We start from the raw sequence: 27,892 nt of genomic DNA, 5'->3' as shown, positions 1-27,892 counted from the left end.
ATATATTCACGCAACATTTGCATACGTGCAAAAGAGCATGTATGCAAAGTTTGTCACTGATGATTTTTCCAATAATTCGATAAGCAGTGATCATACTCAACAGCCCAAAAGGAATAGATTGCTTTTTCATTTTATTTTACAAAAAAACACTACTTAATGTCAGTTTTTTCACATTAGAAAACATAGAAATAGTGATATATATGCATTTTGACCACCAAAACACACAGTGATTGGATAAGAGTCTGTGGTGATATGAAATGAGGCAGTTTGGGAATGAGTGTGTGCGCCTCTCTCACCATCCAAAACGAGACACCAGCTTGCTCTGATCATCCAAATCTTTCTGTACCTTCTTCCTCATGTAGAAGATGGGACAGTCTCGGCTGCAGAGGAGTGAGGAGGGACAGCGTTACCGGACGTAACCATGTGGGCTCGGCCATAACTCAGCAGTAAACACACAGTTATAATAAATATGTGCCGTTTATGTACCTGGTACAGAGCACATCCTCATGGAGGGAGCCTTGACAACGCTGACACTGAGTCCACAGGCGAGAGAAACGCTCCTCCAGAGTGTTTAGGTGAAAGATCTGAAATTTACAACCTGAGTGTTAACAACTCGTTGGTAATGACAGGACAAAAGTGACTTTTCCCTCATATATTATCCAGTAAATTCTTCTAGAAACAAAACAATCTGATGAAAAATTAATTGTGCTTTACTGAAACAAAGTTACAATTTAACCAGCTAACTGGTCTATAGCAGCCAGCAAGTCAGTTATCAAGAAATAATACTAAATTTGATTTGATATTAAAATAGACATTCTGTTGTGTTAAATCAACGTACTTAAATAAATGTAATATCACATTTATTTGAACAATTTATGTTAAACTGTTAGAGAAGAAAACATGTTAAAATACTGAGTCGTCTGGCTTGTTGCCCACCTCTTTTTGGTAAAGTTCCGACTCCTTCTTCTTACAGAAATCGCACACAGCCGCTGCAATGACATGTTAGATGTTACACATACTGTATAAAGCTCTTAAATGTACCACGATACATACAAAAATAAGTATAGACTGATCCTAAATTAAAAATTCCAAAAGAAAAACATTCCATTTTTTCAAAAAGTGCCACCTAGAAAAAAAATAAAATACTGAACACACACACCGTCTGTCTTCAGCACAGCTTTGCAGCCGATACAGGTGCTCCTCTTCTGAGCAAATGCCATGAGGCCCCCGACCTTCGACGTCAACACGGTCTTACAGCGAGTGTGGTCTCCCTCTGAAACACACCAGAAAATCAACATCAAAGCTGAGATGTAAAGCCAGATGGTAAAACATGATGAGTATTGTGTAATTTACTTAACCAGCACACCTATAACATGTCTTGGCTAAATCGTGCAGCCTTAATACTTTAATAGGCAGCGTAGATACACAGAAAGATAAGTGTGAGGCTGCAGATGCTGATTAATTTGATGATCATTCTATAGATTGTTCAATTATTAGTTTAACTGACAAATGACAAATGCCCATCACAAGTTCACAGCCTCAAAAGTGACATCTTAAAGTTGTAAAACTCCTAAAAAAATATTTCATGGTCAGGAAATGGAAAAAAGCAGAACACAGCAAATGCTTGGTATCATTACTTTTTTTTATGCAATACTGTTACAAGACTATGATGCGAGTAGACTCACTGAGCAGGATGCTCTCTGCCTTGCTCTCTCCCAGGATGGGCTCAAATATTCTCAGCAGGGGCTTGGACAGCTGCTGTTCCAGGTAGTACTGTGTGTCGATGGGAATGTTGTTCTCCAGCACATAGATAGGGTCCTGAAGCAACAGAAAAAGAGGCCAACCACATCTCATCAGGATTTTATATGTATGACATGTAAAGGGGGAATAAACAAATGACACAAACATGAACAGACAATCAAAGACGGCTCTACAAACCTCTGACTTCATGTAAGCTGCTGCTCCCTTCGCGGCCTTAATGATGACATACGGAACTCTGTCTCCCAGGTTGGGGGCGCTGCCTGCATCTCTCTTCCTCATCCTGGAAAATATCAATATGAAAGAGGTCAGCTCACCCATATCGCACACATACTGGATATATATTTCCCTCTGAGCAATTATTGATCAGTGTCCGATCACTCTGGTTAATCAGACCTCTCGGCCAGCTCCACGTGCGCCTGTTTGCCGGCGTACTCCTGGGCGGTACGCGTCAGCTCCTTGGTGATGACCAGCTGGCTGATGTCGATACGGTTACACAGCAGGTCGGATATCACTTCCTTGGCATGAGCCACAGCACCCTGAGGATCCCTAAAGACACATCACATCAGCTGTGATTACCTTCATAGTTGAAATTCAACCCAACATCCACCACAAAGTGGGTTCAGCATCTGAATACCACATTTAGAACTGCAGTTTGTGTGTGTGTGTGTGTGTGTGTGTGTGTGTGTGTGTGTGTGTGTGTGTGTGTGTGTGTGTGTGTGTGTGTGTGTGTACCTGTCTATGAGGATTCTCTGCAGACAGGTGTTAATAAGGTTAGCCACCAGAGGGCAGTTGTCTCTTCGGACAGTCTCGATGCCTTTACAGTCCATCTTGTCGTGTGTGTCTGCGTTGGAGGAGAAATACAGGCCTGCGTAGCGCTTCTTGTTGATCAGCAGGTACGGGTAGTACACCTGTGGAATTAACGAAAAAGAGCTCTCGTTAGCTGAGAGAGACGAAGCTCCAACTCTCCTGTGATCTAAAACCCTGCCTCACTGCAGTCTGACACTGTCGCTTGATTCTCAGACATTTTTTGGCCAGAAGACAAGGTCTGTCTCTGCTGCACGTCTCTTTCCCTCTCAGTTTAGTTTGATTTACATTAGACTGATTTGTGTAACACCTCTTATAATGAAATGGTACCTTCTCAAACTCCAGTTTGATGGGTGGTGTGAAATGGGACGACACCCACTCGGCTGCCTCCTTCCCGATATCCATGGACTCCCTCACTGTGGCCACACCAAGCTTAACCATGACGGAGTCTGTGTCCCCATAAATTACCTTTAAAATATAAATAAAAATGAAAATGTCATTTTAACAAGAACATACACACAAAGGTGAACCATTGGTCAGCTCAAAACTCAAATGACTAAGTATTTTATTGATATAAATAAATAAAGCTGATATAATGACCAAAAAAGGGGAAAAAGAGAATAGTTTGGGTCAGTATTGGTGGAGGGCAGCTCCATGTGTTCCTCACCTTGGCATCAGCCTGGTAACCGTTGGAAATGGTGTACTTTGACTCCACCAACTGTTTGGTTTGCTCAATCATCTGTCTTCCAAAACCAGTGACACTCTACAGGAGAAAAGACAAAAGATTTTAAACACGTTAAAAACACTAAAATTATCTATGATGTGGAGTAAAATCATTAACATCCACATCACACATTGTGAGTTTCAGTGACTGCGCAACATATTGGCCACTGAGTGACGTATTTGACCACTAAACCTGCAAATAGCTCAGCAGCAGCTCAACACTGTGAGATTGTTGTGTAACTAAGCAAGTCAACCTCACACAAAACTGACTGTAAGAATCACAGTCGGTTGTAGTCAGCAAGAAGAGCTCAGACGCTAAAGTCTACTTTTAAATACATTTTTTATTTGTCAGTTCCAGTGTTGCTGCAGCTGTAAGATGCTGTGTCCAAATTCTGTTAGATGCAAACATCAAGCAACATGCTTGTTTGCATGTACATGTGGTACGACATTCAAACTACAACTGATACTGAAAGCAGTTTTTAGGTCAGCAGGAAGTGTTCAGACACAGCAACGGTCATCTTATCTGATCATACCTGATGCTGGATGATAAGGATGTTCAGTAGGGCAACCAATTTTTTTTCTATAGCAGTGTTTGTCTTCTTTGATAATTAGTCACCCAAAACGTAATGGATTGTTAAATTTCTATTCTAGTAGCATTACAAACAGTTTTCCCCAGTTTTAAAAGCATCTGTAACTGCTGCCCTCATAGCTATTGTTCAAGTAACTAACTTCAGCTCCATCGTGCTAACAGAGTCCATCCATGGAGGACTCCTATTTATCCTCCAAATGTCTGTCTCATTATCTAGACTGTTAAAATATGGTGCGACTCTAAAAGGTTTGAAAACTTGATCTGATCCAAACAAGTCTTTCAATAGCTGCTGTTACATGCACACTTTTTTTTGTCCCCATTCTGAATGAAATCATCCCGATTGAAGATTTCGGGTCAACTGTTTACATGTGATGTAATCTAACACATGCATCGCTGCATTTAATCAGAACAGCTGTGTGACATGCACAAAAGTGATGAGAGAGAAAAGAATAGAATGAGTGAGAATAGCTGGTCCACCTTAAGTGAACTGGTCAGGTTAGGCTAACCCATTGTCGTCATTGTGAACCCATATGTTCACAGCTGCTAACCTCATTCTCTCTCTTCCTCACTCACACCCATGTGGGCCAAACATGCACAGAAAGAATACATTTATTCCAACCAAAGAGAAACTGTCAGATTACATGTACACATGGTTATTAGTAGGTACTAATATTTTCCTATTGAACAGATTATCAAAGGTTTACACCACCCCTCTCTGCCCAATTGAAAATTCCTTCTGATCAGGCTGGATCGGGCAGTCTCTTCAGATTGAGGTGGCTACATGAGGCATTTTTATTCTGATTGAGCTATTATTCAAATTATTAGCGGAATATTAGTATCCATGTAAACATAGCTACTGACAGCTGTGTAAAATCTGTAGAGAACAAGTCTCTAGCTTTGACATCTTGTCAGCTTTGTTTATTGGAGGCTGCTCTTTACAGATAAGAGGTCATAGCTCATTTTTACAATTCTTCCACCTGTTTTGCGGGTTCAATTTCAACAGTTATCTTTGTTCTACATCTTTGTTGGTTACCACTTGTGTTCTGATTTCACATCTGTGCAGCGCAGTGGGAAAAGTGACGTTAAGTCAAGTGAGGACAACCTCCTTTAAAATTGTGATGTAGAGCCTGAACTGTAAACATTTTATACATGTTTACAGTTCAAGCCCTTCAGGTGTGTAATCAGGTTTTGTTAAAAAAATAAAATGAATAAAAACAAAAAACATTATTTATTATTTTTAAAAATCTTGATAAATTGGCTACATTTGAAGACCATGACACTGATATTGTAAACATACTGTAAATATGGCCACAGTAAAACATTGTTCTTCACAGTAATTGCAGTATGTAAATCATGATATATGACATGTGGAAAGCTTGCAATATCACACATTTTGCAGTCACTTGTATCTAGTCTGCACAATGATTCCAAAGTTTTTAACACCCAGAATAAAGAGCTTACCTGGGAGATCTCTAGGCAGGGCAGCTTGCCCACCTGGGCCCCCGTGAAGCCATAGACAGAGTTTGCGCTGATTTTGAGGGCCAGTTGTCGGCCGTCCAGCACCTGCTTCTTGAAAGGGTCAGTTTCCTTCTTCAGCTCAGCCTTGGCCCTGTGGACAGACAGTGGGACAATCTGAGAAAGACGCCACATCAGGTTGATTTATGGGCGCACCAAGAGCACCTTCACCTGTTGTATGTCATCTGTAAGGTATTGAAATATAATTCTAAATAGTTTTTTCCAGCGTAAATCTGAAAATTGTTACAACAAGAGGAAACAGGTCAAACACTATTTGTGAATTAGAGGATAGGTGTTCACAATTTGAATTCTAAGGTTTATTGAACCAATTCAAACCTCTTTCTGGCAGACAGCAGGTTCTCCAGGATCTCAGGTAGAAGTCCTTTCCTCACAGAGCTCTTCACAAACTGATCACCAGTCGGAGTCTTGATGAAATCCTCTGATGACAGACTAAAGACACACAATCCCTTCAATTATTAGTCCTCCATTTATAATACTAAACATAAGCACATTGTACGTGTTTAAATGGTTATTACAAAGAATGAATCAATTAAGAAACAATGAATTAAACTAGCTGAAGTTGTGTCGATGCATTTCAATGTTTCAGGTAAAAAAATGTGTTGCTTATTTTTATTTTTTATCCTGTCAGTTTCCTAAATAATCAGTTAATCAGAATAAGTCTGTAGGCTGGCTTAACATATATGGCAAACCACATTCAGCTCATGAGACTCATGATGCAAGTGGCATGAAGTCAGCAGCTCCTTTTATAAAACACATTTCAACTACAAGAAGTCGAAGTTGAGGGAAACTAAAGCCGTTATTCGCCATTTTTAACTTCATAACTTTCATGACTCACAGGTTTTTTGACTGTCAACTCCCACTGTACAAGTAGGGAATCACAGCCTGACATGAAACAAAAGCCATTTGTTTATGGATTTTGACATAATGAAAAAAAAATTTTTTTTACCCTAGTTTCTCCGCTGAGCCTTTCTGCAGCAGGGTGGTGTAGCACAGATTGTGAGCCATCATGATGGACGGATACAAGGAGGAGAAATCCAGGGTGGCAATGGGAAGGCTGTAATACCTATAAGAGAAGGAGGTGGTGATGTAAAGGTATATGAGAAGCTTGCATCTACTAAACCATCATCACCAGGAGTCACACACACACATACCCTTTCTCTGGCTCAATGACAGTTGCTCCAGTGTAATCTTCTCCTCCTTCTGTCTTTACAACAGGCATGACCAGGTCCTGTTTCATGGCCTGAACACACATACATCACTTAGTTTCCATACATATGTATGCACACATGCAGTAACTGATTCATTTGTGTTTGCCTGTGTTTGTTACCTGTCGCAGCAGCTGAGAGACAACTTTGATCTGTTGTCCTCTTGAGAGCAGGTAGGTGAGAGGCACACCGGTCACTCTGGCCATCTCCATGTAGTTGATCACACACATCAGCTTCTGCAGCAGACGCAGCGGGAGATAGGCGTCTTTCAGGCAGTACACCGCCAAACGACGGCGTGTCTGTTCGTTGCCATTCTGAGATGGGGAAAAGGGGGAAGGACAGGAAGAAAAAAAAAAAAACAGCAACAACAATGTTTTTCAAGGTTTACATCTTTTTATTTTTTTAAAATGTAAATGAAATGTAAAAAGGTAACCAGCTCTCTCTTCAAGATGCAAGACAGTCACTGGTTTGTGCTTTACCTGCAGATCAGTGATGATGGAGTGTTGCACATCCTCCTTCTGTTCTTGCAGGAAGTGGAAACTCACAGCGTTCAGCGTGTACGAGCGCAGTTTGTAGTCCCTGAGGAGAACCTAACAGACACACAAAGTCAGATTATACTCAGTGTATCTTTTACTGAAAACATTCTTATCCAAGCAATGTAACATGCACTAACTTGCAGTGTGATGTAACTATTGTCAAATCATAATTTAGTGATTTCAGTAAGTGCTGACCTGCAGCAGATCAAACTGAACACGGCCCTCCATGTTGATGACCTTGTTCTCTCTGCGGCCCATCTGCTTGCTCTGAAAGTTTAGGTCTCGCAAGACTGACTTGGTGGTTCGCACTCGGCCCAAGTAGGGAAACAGATTCACCTGAACACAAAAGAACATATATTATTGAGTAAAGTGGGAGAAAAGGGAGATCTGAAGTATTTCTACGACAAATACATTTGTCCCAAGGCAGTGCATTAGTATATATGTGCATGGAAGCAGTAGGTGAATGTGGCTCCATCTAACCTTTAAAGCAGCAGCCCTGTTGATCAAGTAGGGAAAGTCAAAGTTTTGGATGTTGTATCCAGTTATGATGTCTGGGTCCACTGTCCTCAAAAACTCCGCCCAGCTCTGCTCACAGAGACGTAAAACAAACAAACAAGGATGTGAAGGATGAACAATAGAACATTACAAAATAGGTATGTTTTTCAGTGCCTTCCTGAAGCCAACTTGTATACCTGCAGTAGCCGACTCTCTTGTGTGAAGCACAATATCTGACTGCCCACGATGCTGGCGCAGGACTGGAGCGTGAACACCGTGCGAATGAAGGGCTCTGTCTCACCCTGTCGCTGCACCATAGACGCAATCTGAATCACAGGGTCTTTGTCTGCTTCTGGGAAGATTCCTGGAAAGAGAGGAAATAGTTAACGCACAAGAAAAAAAAAAAAAAACTTTGCATGATCAGGCTTCGTTTATGTGTTAAGAAATCTGTTAAGGGAGATAGTTTGCTTGCTGTATGATAATAATGTCACAGAGAAAGAAAAAGACAGACCTTTTCTTCCTGCACACTCGATGTCAAAGCTGAGGACCCTGAGCGGTGCGATCCTCTGCCAGTCTCCCTCTGCTGGGTGACTTATCAAATCTGTCCATCCTACATCAATCTCATACTGACACAAGGACACCTGAAGTATAAAGAAAAGAAGTTCATTAACACCACTGTTGATAGCCTGACAATATATTGTTTGTATGACCCATGTTGGACCCACAACAATGACATTGTGTTGTGCAACATGTAAGACATAAACTAGACCCACCTTGCCCGGGTACTGAGAATCCGTGTCTCCCGTGCTCTTCTCTTCACGTACTCTGTATTTGCCTTTGGGAAGTTCAATCCAGCAGCATCCCACCACATCACAGTCCACCATAAACCTGACGAAACAGAGAGGCTCATGAAACTGAAAAATACAACTTAAGTATTGTATTAGTAAGTATTTTGTAAGAAAATCATTAATTACGAAATAAAAACTCTATCTACAAGTGAGTTTTCCCAAATTCTTCATAACCTGGACATGCATTTTAGTGAGATTCCAATGATCTCCTGCATATATATGTAAGAAAACAACTTAATATATAATAACACAAGAATATGGCTATAAAATTACTCAAAACCCTGTTTGATCTAACACAACACAATCAGTGCAAACACCATGTTGAAGTTAAGTAATAAATAAATACATCTCGATAAAACTCTGAGGTACATACACCACAGGCTGAATTAAGCCACTCATTAAGTATCAGTGTGTTAAGTCAACAATCATTTGTCTGTTTACACAGACCTAGAAAGCATTGTGTGTAATCTAATGGTTGACTTAATGAGGTCTCTTAACTGTTTTGTTTTTTGAGCAAAAAACATTCAAAATATATTTTGAGATTAATTTTAAGTCTATTCCTTCCCTTTGACTGTCAAGTTATTGAATCACTTTATCCATTTTTAACACACACACACACACACACACACACACACACACACACACACACACACACACACACACACACACACACACACACCTGATTTCAAAATCTATGTTGGCCTCAAAGGATTGGTAACCCTGGAGGGGGAAATGTCCAAACTTGAAGCCCTGCTCCAGCAGTCTCTTTGCAGGGGCAATGAGACGAGGCATCGCCATGGTTATCCGCAAGAAATCCAGAATACGTTTCCCATGGTAACCATACATATCTGCAGGGAGAAGAAAATAAGAAGTTTGTATTCAAATGTTTTTTCTAACTAGGCTCATCCTCATCAGATTCACAGTAATTAGACCAAAGAACATACTGGTGAGAACACTTTCACACACATATGTTTAACGAACAACAAATGCTCACCAGTATTTGCACATCACGTGTACTCACTCTCTTTGCGGGTGATCTCCACAGCCAACACAGTGACAGAGATGTTGTCTTTATTGGAGCGCATGTCCTTCAACACAACACTGTTCAACTCTCTTTTAAATTCACCCAGGTAATCAGGTTTGAACCCTTTTCACAGAAAGCAGAAAGAGGGAAAATTTGTTTAAATTCAAAAAGATTTAATGACATGATTTTTAAAGTAAAATCATTCAGAAAAGTGGCACTCAATAGACAGAAATGTGTTCTACTAAGAAGATGTTTCAATTGTAACTGAATAAAAGCTAAATGTGTAAATGAGTCATCTAAATACAATGCGTACTCACATATTCTATCATGTGTGACCAAAAAATGACTCACCACTTGGTGCAGGCACATAGAAGTAAGGTGCGAAACCGTGAACATGACAGCACACACTATTGCCACTGTCTGTCACCCCAAACATCCGAATGATCGGGACTTTTCCCTGTGACTGGCCAGGCATGCCAGCCACACTCAGCCCTGCAGAACACAAAGGGGAAAACTAACTTAGATGCCATTTCTTTTCATGTATAGCAACAGCACTTGAGCAGGTGGGCAAGTCCAAGGCTCTTATTTGAGTCAAAGAACCCAAGATAACTGTGAGATTAGGCCATTTAAAGAAAGCCAGAGAAGTGGCTTAAGGGGAAATAAAATTAGTCTGTTTTGCAGTTACCTAAATAATGGTCGAGATCAATCTGCTGAAACACCAAAGTATCAGAAGATGATTCCAGCGGGGGGGCATGAGGCCGCCGCCATCGAGGGTTAAGGTCTGCTGAGAAGAGGTCCCCTGACAGAACAAAGAGGTAAGACAGAAATTAAATGAAAGTGCATCATTTATCATGACAATAGGTACAGCTAAGAACTGTTTGTCAGAAGTTGAACCAACACAGTAAGAGTAACTTCCTGGGATGAAGGTTAACTAGTTCCACAGCTGCAGGCGTTTGCATGAATCACAAAGCAAAGCATGCTTTATTTACTCATGGCATGACTAGATTACCCATTTCACCATTCAAACTGATTTGTTAGAGCCAGCAGCCATACAAATTACTTACCTAACAAAAGAGAAAATCAGGCTGTAAAACAAACATGACCGTTATTCTACACAAAGATAGGTTCTGCAGAATAGTGTATGTAGCTGTCTTTGTTCAACTAAAAATGATAAGCGTGTGACATAAAGAGACTTCATATTGGGTGGCTGCTATGAGAGTCTACAATTTCAGCTCATCATGTGATTTTCCAGTTATGGAGATGGTGTAAAACTTTTTTTGGCCACTGACATATATGACAACATTGAATGTAATGTTGTAGAAAAACCAATAAAAGAATGACCAGCCTATGATACTACAAAAATTCATGGTTGCAACTGCACTGCGCTTTTCTCTCAACAACTTACCGACAGGAATAACATCATGCCCTGCCTGCCCCTCCATCTCCTCTGCCTCCATCTCTGCTTCGTCAAACATGAGCAATTCCTCTTCAAACTGCGATGGACTGTCCTCCCATTCAGTAGCCGTCCTACCCCGTTTGGCCTGGGACGCACCACCATTGAAGGGGCCACCATTGCGTCTTTTAAAATCCATGCCTACAATTCAGTCAATCAAAAGAAAACTTAGTGGAACAAAGCACTTTAAAGAAGAAGATTAGAGAGAAAGACAATGTTTAATTCAGGAAAAGAGGCACTTACAATAGTGTAGCAATTAGTCCTTAATGATAGTAGTTAACACATATATTCATATTTAGGCGAAACTACCAACATTTTTCTACAGTACCACTTTAGGAGCGTAATACCACCTGCAATGAAAGCCAGCATTTTATCAGAAAACTAAGATATTATTATACATATGAAAGCTCAGACAGAATAATTAATAAACATTTAATTTGCCTTTACTTATGCCACTATTCTTTGCACTGTCTGCATTTGTGGCAGCTAGAGTATAAGCTCAGGAAATGTGTAGGATAGGGTATGCATACTGTAGAATATTAGGTGAAGTGCGTACAGTGCTGTCATTACTTATAAAACGAATATTGTAGTATTGTATGGCACTTTTTAAATGACAAGCACGACGTGTTTGCTATGTCAATGAGGATGGGAAATAACGTGCAATAAAAAGATAAGGTGTATCAAAACAGCATGAGAAAAAAAAAGTAGCCTGGACACAAGTCAAAAGTAGACTGGCATGAATATAAAGACAAGACACCTGATTTCAATACTGCACATCCTGCTTCATTAGCTTCTTTATGAATCTAGTATGGCTGTCGCTGCACCCCTTCTAACTTCTCTCAACATAGACTACACACTTTTAGCATCACAACTGCCAAGTCCTGTAACTGTGTTGTGTATTCTCAATGATATTTCAGATTGACGTAGGTAACATAACGTGTTCATGCTGCGCTTTCACATTCATATTTTCTCTAAAACGTGGTATATATATCAACCCCAGTATCCCTACTGCACAGTTAATGCCGAGTTATCTTTTGTTTTTAACTAGCGCAGCTGCTTGCTTTTGTAACAAGCTAAAGCAGCGAGCTAGCATCCGCGAGTATAAACAACAGAACAAGTGTCAGCGCCAACGCTTATCTTACCTAAACGTAGGTATGAAACCTGTCAGGACAACTGTGAATGGCTGGTGCTTTTCCAACAAAGTTAGAAATCAACGTTACTTCTTCGCTGCAGACCCCAGTTGACAACTGCTCCCGCCACTCTTCTTCAATTTGTGAACTTTCACCGCAGAACCCGCGGAAAAATTTCCGTTTTGTTACTAGGCCAGTTAGCCAAGGAATGGACAATGACGTCACTGACATGGCGGAGACTCAGTGGTAAGAGCGTGTGTCGTGAGGAGGAAGTTTAACGCGGCTTGGCTATACCTTGTACGTTAATAAAAACCGTGTGTACCCGGCAAAATGACGTCAGAAGAGCGCAGCAGCGAGGGAGGGAAATAGGGCTCAAGAACAGAAGCAGGCATATTATTAACTGTATTTAATAATAACAATAGACCAAATCACCGTGATGTCGCGCTAATAACAACTGTCACTTCCGGATAGACAACAGGCAGTTGATTTGAATTGCAGAGATATGTGATATTGTTCATTTCTGTTGCCATTGTCAGCCGTTACTGTAAACATATATAGTTAAATAGATAAACCAAATCTACCCAACAGCGACATCTCGCCGCCGGTCAGACTAACAGGTGGCTGACTTTGTAAAGCAGTGATAAGCAGCCCTACCACTGCTTTACACGGACTTATGCTTATTTACTTTTACTACTTACTGCTTATACTTACTTATACTACGCTTCCTTCTTTGTTTACTTGTTTACTTGCTTAAACTGACATTTATTTTTGCTCCGCGACATTAAATTGCTTGTACGTGACGCAGGGGTTCTCTACCCGGAAGTTTTGTAAACAATGATTGATTCTAATTGCTCAAACGAAACATTTTTTATATTTGTATTGTACCACAGGCATAAACATGACAGCCTTCACACAAACAAGAAGGAGGCAAATATCTTAACACATAAAATAAAATAATACGATTCAGGTCTGCCTTCAATACTCCTTATGATTGTTGACAATGTCATAATTATGTTCCCCTATTTGTACTGTAAATGTGCTCAAATGTTAAAAAGTTTATCCCTGCCTGCTATACTTTCTGTCCCTTTAAAAGACATTATTTACATGCTATCTGATATTTGATCTACTTGAGCTTTGTAATCTGATATTTGAAATCATTATCTGATAACAGGCTGTGGAGTATAAATGCAATAAGTACGGAAGTGGGGAGGGCAGCAATGATTCACATGTTGCACAGACTACATAACACTAAAAGGCGTTATGTATGTTTGCTTTGGGTAATAATGAACTCATTTGCATATGTCCATCATACTGATGCCTATATAGGTAAGTCATAATGTTAGATAGCTGAGCTTTACTTATCAAGATCAAGATCTCATTCAAAACAAAATATTGGCAAGGAAAACTTTAAAGTCCCTCAGAGGAGGAATGCATATCTCCAATTTCACTTTGTTTTGCAGTTCCTTCCAGTAGTGTGGTGCATAGCACTGGAAACCAGCTCAGAGTTGGCATGTGAACTGTTAAAGCGAACCTATCACGATCTGATGTCATGTTTTTTCACTTTGAACTCAACTATTTCTGTAAATCAAGGCATCATAAAGGAAAACACAGGTATGCTGATGCCTTATGTGAGTGATGACCATGTAATCTTTTCATGTAAATCAGTGCACTCCACTGTGTGTCTGTTTTTACTCATCCCTTAAAGATGTCTGTACTTTCTGTCATCCCCTCCTGACATACATAAACACAAACACACATACATACAAGGAGGTCAGAGGTCACACAATGCTGCAGAACAACACATTTTGAAGATGGCAGGAGGTCAGTGCAAGGCACAGTGACACCTCAGAAGCATAGATCTTTGCTGAAAACAGGGGGACCACAGGCCACTCATTTATTTTCAGCAGCTTTACCAATATAGACTCAGACCATGTGGCCCATGTGGTCAGGCTGATCAAGGGCGTATAGTGGTTGGGGTGGTTAGGGGGATAGCAGTGGGTTGAAAATAGCTATTAAGGTTACTGTGGGATAGATCACAAAGATATGTAGAGGGATTGGGTGTCTTAATGTCACTGGTCACGTTGTATTCTCCAAACTATGTTCTCCGTGACCCTTAGAGAAGGCATTATAAATAACTTGCTCTTCTCCCTCCTCTGGGGAAAAAAAAGAAAAAGTTGCCCGTGACTCCCCTCTTTTGCAGGAATGAAATGATAATTCACCAACCACTGCAGCTCGTTTTAACCTCTGCTCAGCCAATAGAGTCTCTCAGTTGAGGAAAACGCCCAGTTCCCGTCACATTGTGAGCAGAGGCGGAGACAGAGAGGAGACTGAGGCCAATAGGAGTGAAGCTCATGAATAATGTGACAGCGGACACCCCGCATTCACCAACCCAGCCTTCTTCCTCCATCGCAGGCCACAAGCGTCCTGTCCTTCATTATGACAGTAAATTTTAAGAACCAATGTGAGTCGATGGCATTTAACTAAAGCCGCCGCCCCCTTTTCTCTCACTCTCCGCTGTTTTCCTTTTTTTTGGATTGACTGCGACAGCTGCCAATGAGTATTTCATCTTCGTGAAGTTGGGACAAAACCGAAGGGTGAGTATATATCTGTTTATAATTGTCGAAAATGATAATAGTTGAATACTTCCTCAATGAACGGTGGCGCGCATCAGGACGCCGTGTCCTCTGCGCGTTTCCGCAGCTGGTTTGCAGTGTGTGCGTGCTGTCACGTTCGCCCTACAACTCATGATAAAACACTGACGATAAAGACAGGCAATATGCATGTTCAACCGGGCACTTTGCTGATGGTTTTGTGGTGCTGCTGTCGTCTATAATCTCTGACGGAGCAGTCACTGCTCGAGGTGGGCGTGCAGCGCGTCCTCCATAGCCTGATCTGGGACATCGGGGGGGTTCTTGTCCTCCCTCAGACCTGTAGGCCTATTAGACGGTGCAATAAAAATATTCATAAATAGACAAGGGTATGATGGGTATTATTGTGTTGATATGAGTGCCAGTAGTCCATTACAGAACAACCACAAAGTGGTGTCTCAAGTACAGGTGAGAGTACCCAGAGGGAATCCCCGGGGGGTTGCCAAGAAATGGGCAGAAGTTTAATTTCAGCCCTGTGGTATTTACTGTCCATATTAGTAAGAGTTTACATAGGCTATCTTATATCTATATATGAAAGTGGTCTCACATGTGGTACCATAATGCAAGCTTTTAACTTCTATTTAAAGGGGTCTGATGTGGGTCTAGCTAGATGGAAATATACGACATGCAAATAGACTAAAATTATTTGTGAAAATGTTTGACATCAACGTGAACAAAGTCTTCCTCTCAGGATGATGCTCTTTCCTATCTAGGCCTTGGATAGTGATGAGCTGTTAGCCACTCACTCAAGCCATTATCTCGTTGTCCCTTTTGTCAACTGCTATCAGCTAGGCACAAAGGGGTTTGAGAGCAGCTCATGGGTAGAATATAAGTGAGCAGTTTAAAAAAAACAAAGTTGTGGACATGCTTGTTTTGTCACTTTTTACATGTCTCAACTTCACTGGCCGCGGAACATTTCATTGGAGCATATCAACAAGTGTCACAGTATGAATGGTTGGATCAAGTTTGTACCTGATCTATATCCTCATCTGTGCCTCCCTCCACCTCTGCATCCTTGCTCATGCCACTCCCCCCTTTGCTGAGGATGTTGCACCATTTCTGTTAACAGGAACTGAACAAGAAGTTGCACTATCAATCACTGAACTCTTAAACCCTCAGATTGTCCTCCCTTAATTACTCTCTTTTAAACTCTCTTGTTTTACCTCACAAGATAGAAAAAAAGACAGATTATAAAACTTTAATTGCAGTAGATGGCATTGATGTGGGAGTTACAGCCCTCACACTGCAACACAATTAAGATTAAAATGTTGCTCTCATAAAGTCAACTTGTAGATGTTGCAAAACAGGAGTCCTGTAGTATGTGAGAGGCATGACTGTACATGTGTAGGTGTGTGTGTGTGTGTGTTATTTACAGTAGCTGCATGAGAAGAAGCCCTTTGAGCATCTCAGGTTGTACACAGAGCAAAAATGCTGTACACACACACACACACATACACACACACACACACACACACACACACATACACACACACACACATACATATGCAGAATGTATGTTGGATCCATGTTACTCAATGTACCAGTGTTGTATGTTTGACCAGGGCTTCTTGTGAGAACAGCTAAAGGTTACACATATTAAGTTACCAGCAACATGAAAATGTTCAAAACATATAGTCCAACAGCTGACAACAAATGAGAGGAACAAGTGTCTTTATCTGCTCTTTGACTACCGTGCTGATCATCACGTCCCAATGTTAAAGAATTGAGAAAGATTTACATAATAATATGAATTTTATATTATGAAATGGGATTTTGTGATTCATTGATGACACACACTTGCAGGCGGTTGAGGAAGTGTTGGTCAGTTAGACTTGGGATTTGCCTGATACTGTTATCCAGAGAAACTTACATGGATGTATTAGAATTAAAAATTAAAAATCCTTCTTCGTCATCACAGGCAAGTGGTCTAAAGTCCTGGTAATAAATGCGATAAATGTTTTTGTATCGACAAAGCAAAACAGATTTTTATGTGAAGTTTTAGGACTTTTAGGGGGGTTGCAGTAATTTAATTAAATAAGTGACACTGTAAGAGCCTTTCATCCTCGATTACAGTATGTATTGTGTGTATATAATTGTGCATCCAGCTCAATGCGGCTTGTTTTGTGTTTACCCAGCATGCCGCTGGCTCGCAGCCTGTCCGTCACATCCCTGTCGGGGATGGAGGACTGGGACGAGGAGTTTGATTTGGAGGATGCTGTTCTTTTTGAAATCGCGTGGGAGGTCGCTAACAAAGGCAAGTGTCTGATGTGTGTTCGCCATAGACTGTATGTGTTCGCATGTGAAAATAAGTAGTAAGCATATGTAAAACATTATATAAAAAGTTCATGTTTAAGCTTTTTAATGTACACAGTTTATTCTTTTCAGGGGGAAGTGTAGAACTTATCACCATATTGCCTCATATACCGTATATCAGGTTGAATCACATTGTATATCTGTCTCGACATTGTGTGCGTATGTGTGGCATGTTTGCTGCATGTGTGAAGTTGGAGGCATCTACACCGTCATCCAGACCAAAGCCCGTCTGACCTCAGAGGAATGGGGGGAGAACTATTTCCTGGTGGGTCCCTACGTGGAGAGCAATGTGCGCACTCAGGTGGAGCTGATCGAGCCCACTAACCCCGAGCTGAAGAGAACCATTGACAAGATGAACTCCAGTGGGTGTAAGGTACTACTACCACACATACACAGTAAACACACACTGAGTTATATCTGTATGTACCACTCAAGGGCAGTCTTTCTCACTGCACATAGTTGGAGTGATTATAGAGTGAGATTTGTGCGGTGAATTTGCACTACACTTGAAAATCCTCAGCCCCTCTTTCATATCTGCCCAGCCCTCTGTCCCCGAACATGTCTCTAAACCCCGTGACATTTTCCCCACAAAGGTTAGAGGTTGTATCAATGTCTCTCTGTCTCTCTCTCTCACACACATATTCCAGAAATAGATGGTTGTCAGTCTGCGCGTGTGTGTGTGTGATACTTTTAATGTTTTGTGCTGTGTCACTCTAGCAGTGCTATGAAATTATGGGTCAAGGCTAAGAGTGGTTGTGGTTCTCTTTCTTTCTTTTTTTTTTTAAAGGGGATAGTGCAGTTTTTTCAAATGAGGCCTGTTTGGTTTACCTTGAATCACACAGCCATTCTGACAGTCCAAGAAACAGCCAGCGTCAGAGCAGAGTTAGTTGGGCTGTAAATGTGCAGATATTTAGATTCTGTATGTTAAACTATGTCATGCATACCACATAAACATTTTTTTGATTGTGATTCTGTGTCAAAGATGGTCAAAGTAACAAAAAATAGGAATTGCTGCAGCTGCAACTCTAAATGTTAAACAAATACGTGTCCCAAGATTTGATGGTTTACACTAATTTTCTTGCAAGATAACACATCACACATGATACCCACAAGATAGAATGAAAGACATCTTACTTACTTTCACCATCCTCTGCCTCCTCCAGATCTACTTCGGCCGCTGGCTTATTGAGGGCAGTCCCTATGTTATTCTGATTGATGTTGGGTTCACCGCCTGGTCTCTGGACACCTGGAAGAGTGAGCTGTGGGAACACTGCGGCATCGGTGTGCCGTGGTTTGACCGTGAGGCCAACGATGCTGTGCTGTTCGGGTTCCTGACAGTCTGGCTTCTGGGAGAGGTCAGCAGCTCACACTACGTACCTGACAACTGACAGGAACTTATATGAACATTTATACTGAACTGTATATAAAAACGAAATTAACATTTTAGCTGTTTGTTTTGAATACTGCGTGTTTTGTCTGAAAAAGTGTTTTAATGAGTATCGATTGAAATATCAAAATCATGGAAAGCGTTGGAAGAAAACCTTGTGTTTGAGTGTAATATGTGTGTGAGTGTGTTGTCCACATTGACCCTTTGTTCTCTCACATCGCAGTTCGCAGCCCAGTGCGGGGAGCCATCACACATCGTGGCCCATTTCCATGAGTGGTTGGCTGGCCTGGGCCTGGTGTTGTGTAGACAGAGACAGCTGCCCGTCGCAACCATCTTCACCACTCATGCCACACTCCTGGGACGCTACCTGTGTGCTGGAAATGTGGACTTCTATAACAAACTTTCAGAGGTGTGTGTGCAAATGTGTGCATTTATATTTTGTTACATAGGAATGTAATAAAACACACACACACACACACATTGGTGATTTTTATTATTAGAAATGCAATGGATTATGTATTGAATCGTTCACATATTGACATATAAAGGAAAATTCAAAATTTATTGCATTACTTCATTATACTCTCCGTCCCCTTTGTCTCTGGTTTAGTTCAACGTGGATAAAGAAGCAGGTGATAGACAGATCTACCACCGTTACTGTATTGAGCGGGCGGCTGCACACTGTGCCCACGTCTTCACCACAGTGTCACAGATCACAGCCATTGAGGCAGAGCACCTTCTCAAGAGGAAACCAGGTGTGTGGAGGTGAATTGATGTGTGGTGCTGTGTTCAGAAACATCCTCAATTATTCATTCCATTCTCATTTATCACTGAGGGAGTAGGTCTCCCCGAACAGAGATACAAGGTCTTCTGGCTGTTTTTTGCACTGAATGTCTCATTGTTACTTCATTGTAATTCACAAAGCGATTAGAATTGGATACTTTACTGAAGTTGAATTGATTTCTCTCCTTCTTTCTCTTTGTCTCTGTTTATGTCGCCCCATTTATTGTACTTAATCTGTCCCACCACGCACAGACATCGTCACTCCCAATGGGCTCAATGTGAAGAAGTTCTCAGCTGTGCATGAGTTTCAAAACCTCCACGCTCAGAGCAAGGCTCGGATTCAGGAGTTCGTCAGGGGACACTTCTACGGGTCAGAGATCCCACAGCACACATCATAAACATCACAGCACGGTCAAAACTTTAGCAGCAAGTTAAGAGAGGATGAACATTGAGTGTTGATGAATGTATGATAACAGTAAGGAAGAGTAAGGAAATAAGTGTGTTTTATGTGCATATTATATTAAAAGGTATGTTCTGTTGACTTTAGGTGGAAACATTAACTTCCTGTTTGCCTATCAATAACTAAAAGAACCAAAATGAACACAGTATAAGTAATTTCAATAAGTCATTTTGCTAGTGATGTGCTTTTCATATAATACTTATTTTGCTGTTATAGTTAAAAGTAATTGTAACTGAACTTTACATTGTAAGCCAGACAGCCAAAGTGCAACACTCATCCACATCATGTGACAGAAATTGGTTTGTCTTGACCATCAGGAACCTTGACTTCAACCTGGACAAGTGTTTGTTCCTCTTCATTGCCGGAAGGTATGAATTTTCCAACAAAGGAGCCGACGTCTTCTTGGAGGCTTTAGCCCGACTGAACTATCTACTGAGAGTAAGTGTGTTTGTCTAGAGGTGTCAGCAGATGTGCACACATATTCAAGTGTTAAGTATAAAATTTAACCCCATATTTCTGTTTGGTCTGCCTGTCACAGGTCAACCACAGTGACGTGACCGTCATCGCATTCTTCATCATGCCGGCTCGCACAAACAACTTCAATGTGGAGACGCTGAAAGGCCAGGCGGTCAGGAAGCAGCTCTGGTGAGGTGGCTTTTTTGCAACTAACTAAAAGTGCACATTGTGAGCCAGACAACCAAACATTCATCCATATACAGTCAGATCCTGCTTTATCTTTACCAGAAGACAACCTGAAAAAGTGTTTGCAATTGTCTTACAGTCTCTTTTTTCTGTCCATGACAGGGATACTGCTCACACTGTGAAGGAACGTTTCGGAAAGAAACTTTATGAATCTCTTCTAGTGTAAGTTTACCACTTTCACTTTACTTCAAGAAACCTGTCAGATGTGGGATGACCTATCTTATAACAAAATCCAGATTCTTCACATCAGCTCTGGATATACTTAGACTTTGTTGCATCATTGTCAAAACAAGCTGGTTGACTTTATTCATGCTACTAAATATGGCATTGTAGTTGGTTTTGGGTCTAAGAAACCCAATTAACCGTCCTACAAGTATGGTCCCAGCTGTTCAAGCATCATCATTAATTCTAATCCCTGTTGTTTTCTTCAGTGGGCAGCTGCCAGATGTGTCAAAGATGCTGGACAAAGAGGATTTCACCATGATGAAGCGTGCCATCTTTGCCACTCAGAGACAGTGCCAGCCTCCAATCTGTACCCATAACATGCTGGAGGACAGCACCGACCCCATCCTAAACTGTGTCCGCCGTATCGGCCTCTTCAACAGTTCTGCTGACCGTGTCAAGGTATGTCAGAGCTCAAAAATGATCACCTCTTAACTCCAGTAGATTTCTTCTCACCTTTTTATGTACTATATTGTTGATCAGGCAGGATGTAGACAAGGTCACATGAATACAGAATACTCAGTTTAGTTTGTGGAGGTTGTGGTTTGTGGTTGTGAGTTTCTGCTGTGATTTTCAGTCCACCTTGTGACTTCTGAAGAGCGTCATGTGGACAAGAGTTACAGTTTGCTGCTGACTCTCATATAACCAGCTCTGATACTGAATGGCTTCTCCCTTCTTCAGATTATTTTCCATCCAGAGTTCCTTTCATCCACCTCTCCTCTGCTTCCCATGGATTATGAGGAGTTTGTAAGAGGCTGCCATCTCGGTGTCTTCCCCTCTTATTATGAGCCTTGGGGCTACACACCAGGTATGACTCATGCATGCTGGTAAGGTGTATCTGTACACAAGAAGGTATAATATATTAAATCCAAATGTTAATTTGACTTCTTCTGTCACCGTCAGCTGAGTGCACCGTTATGGGAATTCCATCCGTCTCAACTAACCTGTCAGGCTTTGGCTGTTTCATGGAGGAACACATAGCAGACCCCTCAGCATACGGTGCGTTTCTTTTTTACTTATCTGTTAAATCATTCTCAAAGTTTTCTCTATAATGAGGGATCCCTCTCATATCACACTTGTCTCCTTTTGCAGGTATTTACATCCTGGACCGGCGGTATCGAGGGGTGGACGAGTCGTGTAACCAGCTCACTTCCTTCCTGTTCCAGTTCTGCAAGCAGAGTCGGCGCCAGCGGATCATCCAGAGGAACCGGACTGAACGTCTAAGTGATCTCCTGGACTGGAGATACCTTGGCAGGGTGAGATTTCAAATTCAGAGGATCTGTTTTGTTCATGTGACAACTTTGAAATGAATTAATGTTTCTTTCTCTTCTGTTCTGCACTAGTATTATATAGCTGCCCGTCATATGGCCTTGGCTAAAGCCTACCCTGACACCTTTATGTACGAACCTCATGACAGCACCCCGGTAAGTTTTAACTTGTGTGTCACGGTGTGAGAGATTTACTGAGTTTCAATGTTTATTTCATTCATAGAAGTGAAATCATTTCAGTTCCATCCTCTGACAGACAGTCTGATGCTCTCGTTCTCGTCCTCAGACCGCAGGTTTCCGTTACCCCCGACCGGCCTCTGTGCCACCGTCCCCGTCTCTGTCCCGCCATTCCTCCCCTCACCACAGCGAGGCTGAGGACAATGATGAAGATGAACGCTATGACGAGGATCTGGAGGCAGAAAAGGACCGGATGAACATCCGCCAGCCCTACACCCTGCCGTTCAAAAATTCAAAGATTTCTGTTATCCATGGGGCCAATGGGTACAGCGACGGTGTCACAAGTGACAAAAACTGAGACACACACACACACACACAAAAACACACACACACATAGAGTACTACTAAACTTCACTAGTGAAACTTTATCTGTGGCAATCATTAAAGTCATCCATGTACTCACACACTTAATACATGTGTGCGGCTGTGTGAACGCGAGTGATAAATTTAATATCGGCATGTTGTGAAAATTGCATCACTGTCAGTGTCTTCCCGACCTGTGTGTACCTCAGAATTTCTTAAAATATCTGCCAGTTTGACATGTTTTGGTATTGTTTCAGTTACACCAGCAGTTCAATAAGTGGTTTGCTTTGTGGATTAAATGCAGCGGGTAGATAGGGCTAAATGACAGCTCAGCGTGGGGGGAAAAAAATCACAATTGCTGGATTTTGTAGTGTGCTAACACTGGATAACACAGGTATAGAGCAATGAAAAAAATAGAAGGATTATTATGAGTCCCTGGGGGTGTTTTTTTTTTTTTTTTACTTGATTCAAAGGTGGGTCCTAGCAGGGAAAACAACATAACCCTCCTTTTTTTACCAGCTTGTCATCTTTTGTCACATTCAATGCAGGAAAAAAGGCCCATGTATGATAGTGTCAGTTGCTGTGAGTAGCCACAAAGAGCACTTATCCTTTTTACTTTCATGTTTTGCTTATAGGTGTGATGATGATACAGTGTTTCAAACTCAATTCTCCATATTGTTGTAGCATTTTCTTTCTTTCTTTCTTTCTTTCTTTCTTTCTTTACTACAAAATCTCCCAGAATGGAAATAAAATGTAGAAAACACACAAACAACAAATAGCATCAGAATACAATTCTGAAAAGGCTCTTAGCTTTCTCATTTTGAGAATAGTTTGTGTGTATTTTCATTTAATTTCTGCGCCTTATTGTATCACAGCCTTTCAGTGTCGATTAGCGATGAACAGCCTTGTAATCCTGTTTATCTATCTGTGCGTGTGCTTGTGTGGGAATGCTTATTCCTGGGTTTGCCTGTTTCAGCAAGTATTTATTTGTAAAAGGAATAGAGATGAGACAAATAGAGGAAAAAAGGGACTGTGTCCTGAGATGGCAACCATGTTTTCATATGAGAGAAAGAGCTAGAGTGCGTCTTGACTATTTGTCTGTCATGGAAGAAGGAAAATGGTTTTACCAGACATATACTCACACTCCCTGTAAGACTTTTATCATTTGTTACAATCTTGCACCAGATGAACTTATAATAAAGTTTAAATACATAGACCTATTAGTGTTTTACAAATTGTAACTGGCTCTTCTTTCTTTGTTTGCATGCAGTTTATTGGAACACAAATATCAAAAGATCTGTGGGTTTTCAAATGCTCAGTAACACGTTGATCCAGTTACACCATCCACACAACTTATCCACCTCCTGGTTTATATCTGGAACTTTGCAGTGGATCTTCTCCCTCTGTTGGCTTCAGCACAAGTAAACTCTGCCTCCGTGACCTTTGCAAACTGAAAAGAATAAGAAAGGTACAAATCAGACTCTCAATCACAATTCACTTATTTTCGCACATCAACTTTAGATCTTTTTCTAATCTGACCTCAGCAGATATTTTATAATAGACAGATTATTGTTTCCAATAGACTCTCCGGAAGACAGTGGTGGAAAGCAACTGCATTTACTGAAGTATTGTACTTAAGTACAATTTCGAGGTATTTTAATTGAGTATTTCCATGTTATGCTACTTTATCATTCTACTCCACCACATTTCAGAGGCAAACTTTTTGCTCTATTACATTTATTTGACAGCTCAAGTTACTAGTTACTTTTCAGATTAAGCTTTGACATTATTAAAGAGTAAACCCTTTTTTGGCTTGTTACTTTACAAAAAGCTGCATCTACTTGGGGCCCCTTGTCCTGTTTCAGATGAATAAGTTTTGAGTAGCATTTTCACTAGAGAGAGATTTCCCCTCTAAACATCTCAGATAGTTTAACATTTAAAAAACAGATCCAATGATTCAATATTGAACAATGAAAGCACCTCAACCCCATTAATCATCTCATGACCTCAGATTTATCTTGTGACACTTAGCAGGGGCCCGAACCCTATTGGGAGCCACTGGACTAAACTACCAAACTGTACATAAAATAGTTACAACGGGCTACACCTCAGCCAGCTACACAAGTAAAATGATACTTGCTCTATGCACTGATGGATCATATTAACAATGTAATCATGTAATATGTGATAATATATCAGTCACCATTTTTCTGCAGAGCAAGTTTTGATACTTCAAGTACATTTTTCTGATAAATACTTTTGTACTTTTTCTTAAGTACGATTCTGAATTCAAGACATTTGCTTGTATTGCTAGTATTTTTAGACTGGTACTTTTACTGAAGCAAAAGACTTGAGTACTTTTTCCACCACTGCTATAAGATACTGTAACTGAAAGCAAAATGGACTAGTTTTCCAAAAAAAAAATATTTTTAATAATTAAATAGGTGTCTCATGGTGTTTTTACATCAGGATCTTTGAAAAAGATCTTGGAAAACAATGTGGGGCTCACCAAGTAAACTGTTCCAGAAGGAGTTGTACGTTGCGCTGCCGGTTACAGCACCAAGTTTGGCTGGATTCCTCCTCACTGTGTGCACTGAGAAGCCAGTAGGCCCAGTCACCTCCACCTCCACCACATGATAGTCACTTAACCTGCGGCATGAAGAGGTATAAAATTGGCTGATTTAAGCAGAGATGAAAGGCTACATTAGGTCAATCTGGTTTTTAGGGGGACTCACGCTGTGTCTGACACAATCTCCCCTTGAACACCTGTAAAGCCAAGTGTTCCTGCTGCCACCGCTGCTGCTGCCATGGTGTTAACGTTGTTAGGAGCAAGGGGGCACAGCTCTGCCACAGAGCCACTGAATAAAACACGCCTGCCCTCCCCCTCCGTCCAATCAGAGAGGACGTCTCCTGTCAGCCGGAAGCAGGATGGATGCTTGGACATTCTTATAAACAGAGCCTGAAAACAAGCCAAGAGAAGAAACAGAGTTGAATCATAAAACAGTACTGAGTCATATTCAGCAAATGATAAGCTTATGTAAAATCAAGTAAAAGCAAAGTAAACTCTATATTGATGTTAAAATTGGCCGTAAACCATTTGCCTTATTTATAGATATGTTTATATACATTATTTAGTTTTGTGAGGATCCAGCAGTGCTGTCATTAACTTACCATTGTGCAACAAGAAGATGTGAAGGGTAACGGATGCTTTTGATAAAATATTAAGGTGAGCATGTACCATCTATTGAACATGTAGTAAAAGACTACAAAAGGTTTAACCTAATAAAGTCATAGATCATTTTTCTGTGTTGAACTAACTAATTTGGCATCAGTGAGTTCATTTATTGGGAGTTTTGTGCAGCAAATACAACTTGACCGGTTGAAAACAAAGCAGATGCACTTTCATTCTCAGTCTAAACCATGTGAAGAGTGAGCACTGCACACCTGTCTGTCCCTTTGCCACTCCTGCACTACCCAAGTATTACCTTCAAGGCCCCACTATCATTCAGCCTCTGGATGTCCTGGCCTCCCCATAATGCACCACTGGGGACGTAGAGCGTCCTACCATGCAGCTGAGCCGCTTGACGGAGTTTTTGGTTCAGATCAGCATCAGAGAGGGCGGAGGGAGAGCCCACCTGAGAGGAGGGAGAAGTAAAGGTACAAAACAGGATTCTGTGATTAACAGTGAAAACTACTCAAGCTTTGTGCTGTGTTTTCAGGACCTTTTAAGATGCATATTGCATCTGTTTTATTTCAGCACAGAGTAATGTACACACAAGAGTTTAAAGTAGAAATATGTTACATGTAAATAGCATTTCTGACCAGTGATCATACATACTGTATGTATTGAAGACAAGGAAGACAACAAAGCACCCAAAACACTATCATAACCTTGTCTTTACTGACAAACATGAAAACACCCTGCCACTTGTTTTACTCTTGTCTCTGTTAAGTGTTGTTACAGTTGAGGAGCAATAGATACTTTTCAATATTTATCAAGGCCAATTGATCGCTTTCTGTATAAAAGTTTACTAAATTGCTTTTTTATATGCAAATGTTTGAGATGAAGCAAAATAAATCTGCAAATCTCTGTGACAGACACTCAAATCTATTCGCATTCTCAGTCTAACACACTATCAAATAGCTCTCTCCAGATGAAGACATACAGTATCTACAACTGCTACAAATGCTGTATTAAAAAATCAAAGCAGTGACAGTAAAAAAAAAGCACGTAATGTAAATGTGACCACCAAAACTCCCATACAAATAGAGAAGAATCTCACCATTAAATGAGACTGAGACAGGAAGTGGAGCCCAAATTCTTTGACTATCTGAGGATGGCAGACCTCTACAATCACATCACACCGCCTGTAAATCACACACCGATTATTCATCAGATTTCATGGGACATTAGGCGCATGTTTTCAATGACAGCACCAAGATAATACAAGATGCTCATACTGTTTTTTGCACATTTCTGTCACTTATGTGTGTGTTTGCACCTGTCTGCAAAGGATGACAGATCACCAAGTATGAGTTCATCGGCAATTAAACCTTTGAACTTCTCAGAATTTCTGTTCCAAACAAAAGCGAGAGTTAAACCGACAGCAGCCCCATCTTTAAGGATCCTCTCCACCAGGTACTGTCCTGCACACACACACACACAAACAGTCAGTAAAAAACTACAGTAAGTCATGGATAGATTATCATACTTTTGTGACATTATATAATTTGAAGTGTAGATGTGAAAATAGAGATTCATAAGGATGTATGTCAGAAAGTGTGCGAGGTGGGTAAGAGGGGGGGTTGCAGACCTAGATGTCCATATCCTACAACTCCAATCCTTAGGGAAGAATTGCTGGTTGCCATGTCCTATGCAGAGAAAGCAAACATGCCAATAAAATACCAGAACATTCACCTGCAACCTGACAACACAAACCAACATACATACATGTTTGCTTTTTAGTTCACATCTGATCTCCTTCAAGCTCTCCTTGACTAGCGTCTGACTAGTAACTAGTGACTAGTATTAAACACTTTTTTTTATTGCTATTTATTGCTTTACTCACCTGATATAATCCCACACCTCTCTAGAGCTGTGCGTCTCCCAACTTGAAGCACAACGAGCGGCCCGTGACTCCAGGAGTTGTGGGCAAGCACGGTACAAAGTTTGACTCAGAGAGACCATAGTTAATCATTGTTAGTTCTTCAATCTGTGGAATTATTATACGCTGCTGCGCCTCCACCCATTTAGACAACATCAGCTTCAGATGCATTAAAAAGTTGTTGTGAAGAGCAATGAAAAACTGAATTTTAAGACAGATGTGACAGAAAGTGATTCTTACATTACATGTACTGAACAGCAATCAATACACTTACATTTCATTCATTTGTCCTGCACGCACTATGTTGTTTTATTTTTTTCATTTTCAAACAATATATTGATTTTCTGCAGCAGTATCTGC

At 40.8% G+C, this 27,892-nt stretch overlaps 3 protein-coding genes across 3 annotated transcripts; 1 reads left to right on the top strand and 2 right to left on the bottom strand.

Annotated features, from left to right (window-relative positions):
• Positions 1-114: 114 nt before the first annotated feature.
• Positions 115-12,274, bottom strand: pold1 (polymerase (DNA directed), delta 1, catalytic subunit). Its single transcript, XM_042391923.1, has 27 exons — positions 12,117-12,274; positions 10,927-11,115; positions 10,207-10,320; positions 9,873-10,013; positions 9,519-9,644; positions 9,177-9,345; positions 8,423-8,537; positions 8,161-8,290; positions 7,847-8,013; positions 7,635-7,739; positions 7,350-7,490; positions 7,098-7,208; positions 6,741-6,932; positions 6,565-6,653; positions 6,360-6,476; positions 5,729-5,842; positions 5,339-5,486; positions 3,233-3,328; positions 2,896-3,033; positions 2,494-2,669; positions 2,155-2,307; positions 1,939-2,041; positions 1,686-1,818; positions 1,160-1,273; positions 937-989; positions 487-584; positions 115-380 (listed from the first exon to the last, which is right to left on the bottom strand). The coding sequence occupies exons 2-27, from the start codon at positions 11,111-11,113 to the stop codon at positions 293-295; spliced, it is 3,318 nt and encodes a 1,105-aa protein (XP_042247857.1). The 5' UTR covers positions 11,114-11,115; positions 12,117-12,274; the 3' UTR covers positions 115-292.
• Positions 12,275-14,538: 2,264 nt separating this feature from the next.
• Positions 14,539-23,647, top strand: gys1 (glycogen synthase 1 (muscle)). Its single transcript, XM_042393895.1, has 16 exons — positions 14,539-14,698; positions 16,888-17,006; positions 17,257-17,438; positions 18,229-18,420; positions 18,676-18,861; positions 19,063-19,207; positions 19,488-19,605; positions 20,013-20,133; positions 20,234-20,340; positions 20,500-20,559; positions 20,829-21,021; positions 21,301-21,427; positions 21,523-21,618; positions 21,712-21,875; positions 21,963-22,043; positions 22,174-23,647. Exons 2-16 carry the CDS (start codon positions 16,889-16,891, stop codon positions 22,420-22,422), a joined length of 2,139 nt encoding a protein of 712 aa, XP_042249829.1. The 5' UTR covers positions 14,539-14,698; position 16,888; the 3' UTR covers positions 22,423-23,647.
• Positions 23,648-23,699: 52 nt separating this feature from the next.
• Positions 23,700-27,582, bottom strand: aspdh (aspartate dehydrogenase domain containing). Its single transcript, XM_042393675.1, has 8 exons — positions 27,497-27,582; positions 27,242-27,299; positions 26,930-27,074; positions 26,711-26,795; positions 25,913-26,062; positions 25,163-25,386; positions 24,937-25,076; positions 23,700-23,877 (listed from the first exon to the last, which is right to left on the bottom strand). Exons 2-8 carry the CDS (start codon positions 27,294-27,296, stop codon positions 23,840-23,842), a joined length of 837 nt encoding a protein of 278 aa, XP_042249609.1. The 5' UTR covers positions 27,297-27,299; positions 27,497-27,582; the 3' UTR covers positions 23,700-23,839.
• Positions 27,583-27,892: the final 310 nt, after the last annotated feature.

This window comes from Thunnus maccoyii, chromosome 18 (assembly GCF_910596095.1).
Source record: "Thunnus maccoyii chromosome 18, fThuMac1.1, whole genome shotgun sequence".
Lineage (NCBI taxonomy): Eukaryota > Metazoa > Chordata > Actinopteri > Scombriformes > Scombridae > Thunnus > Thunnus maccoyii.
This window is presented reverse-complemented; position numbering and strand designations above follow the sequence as displayed.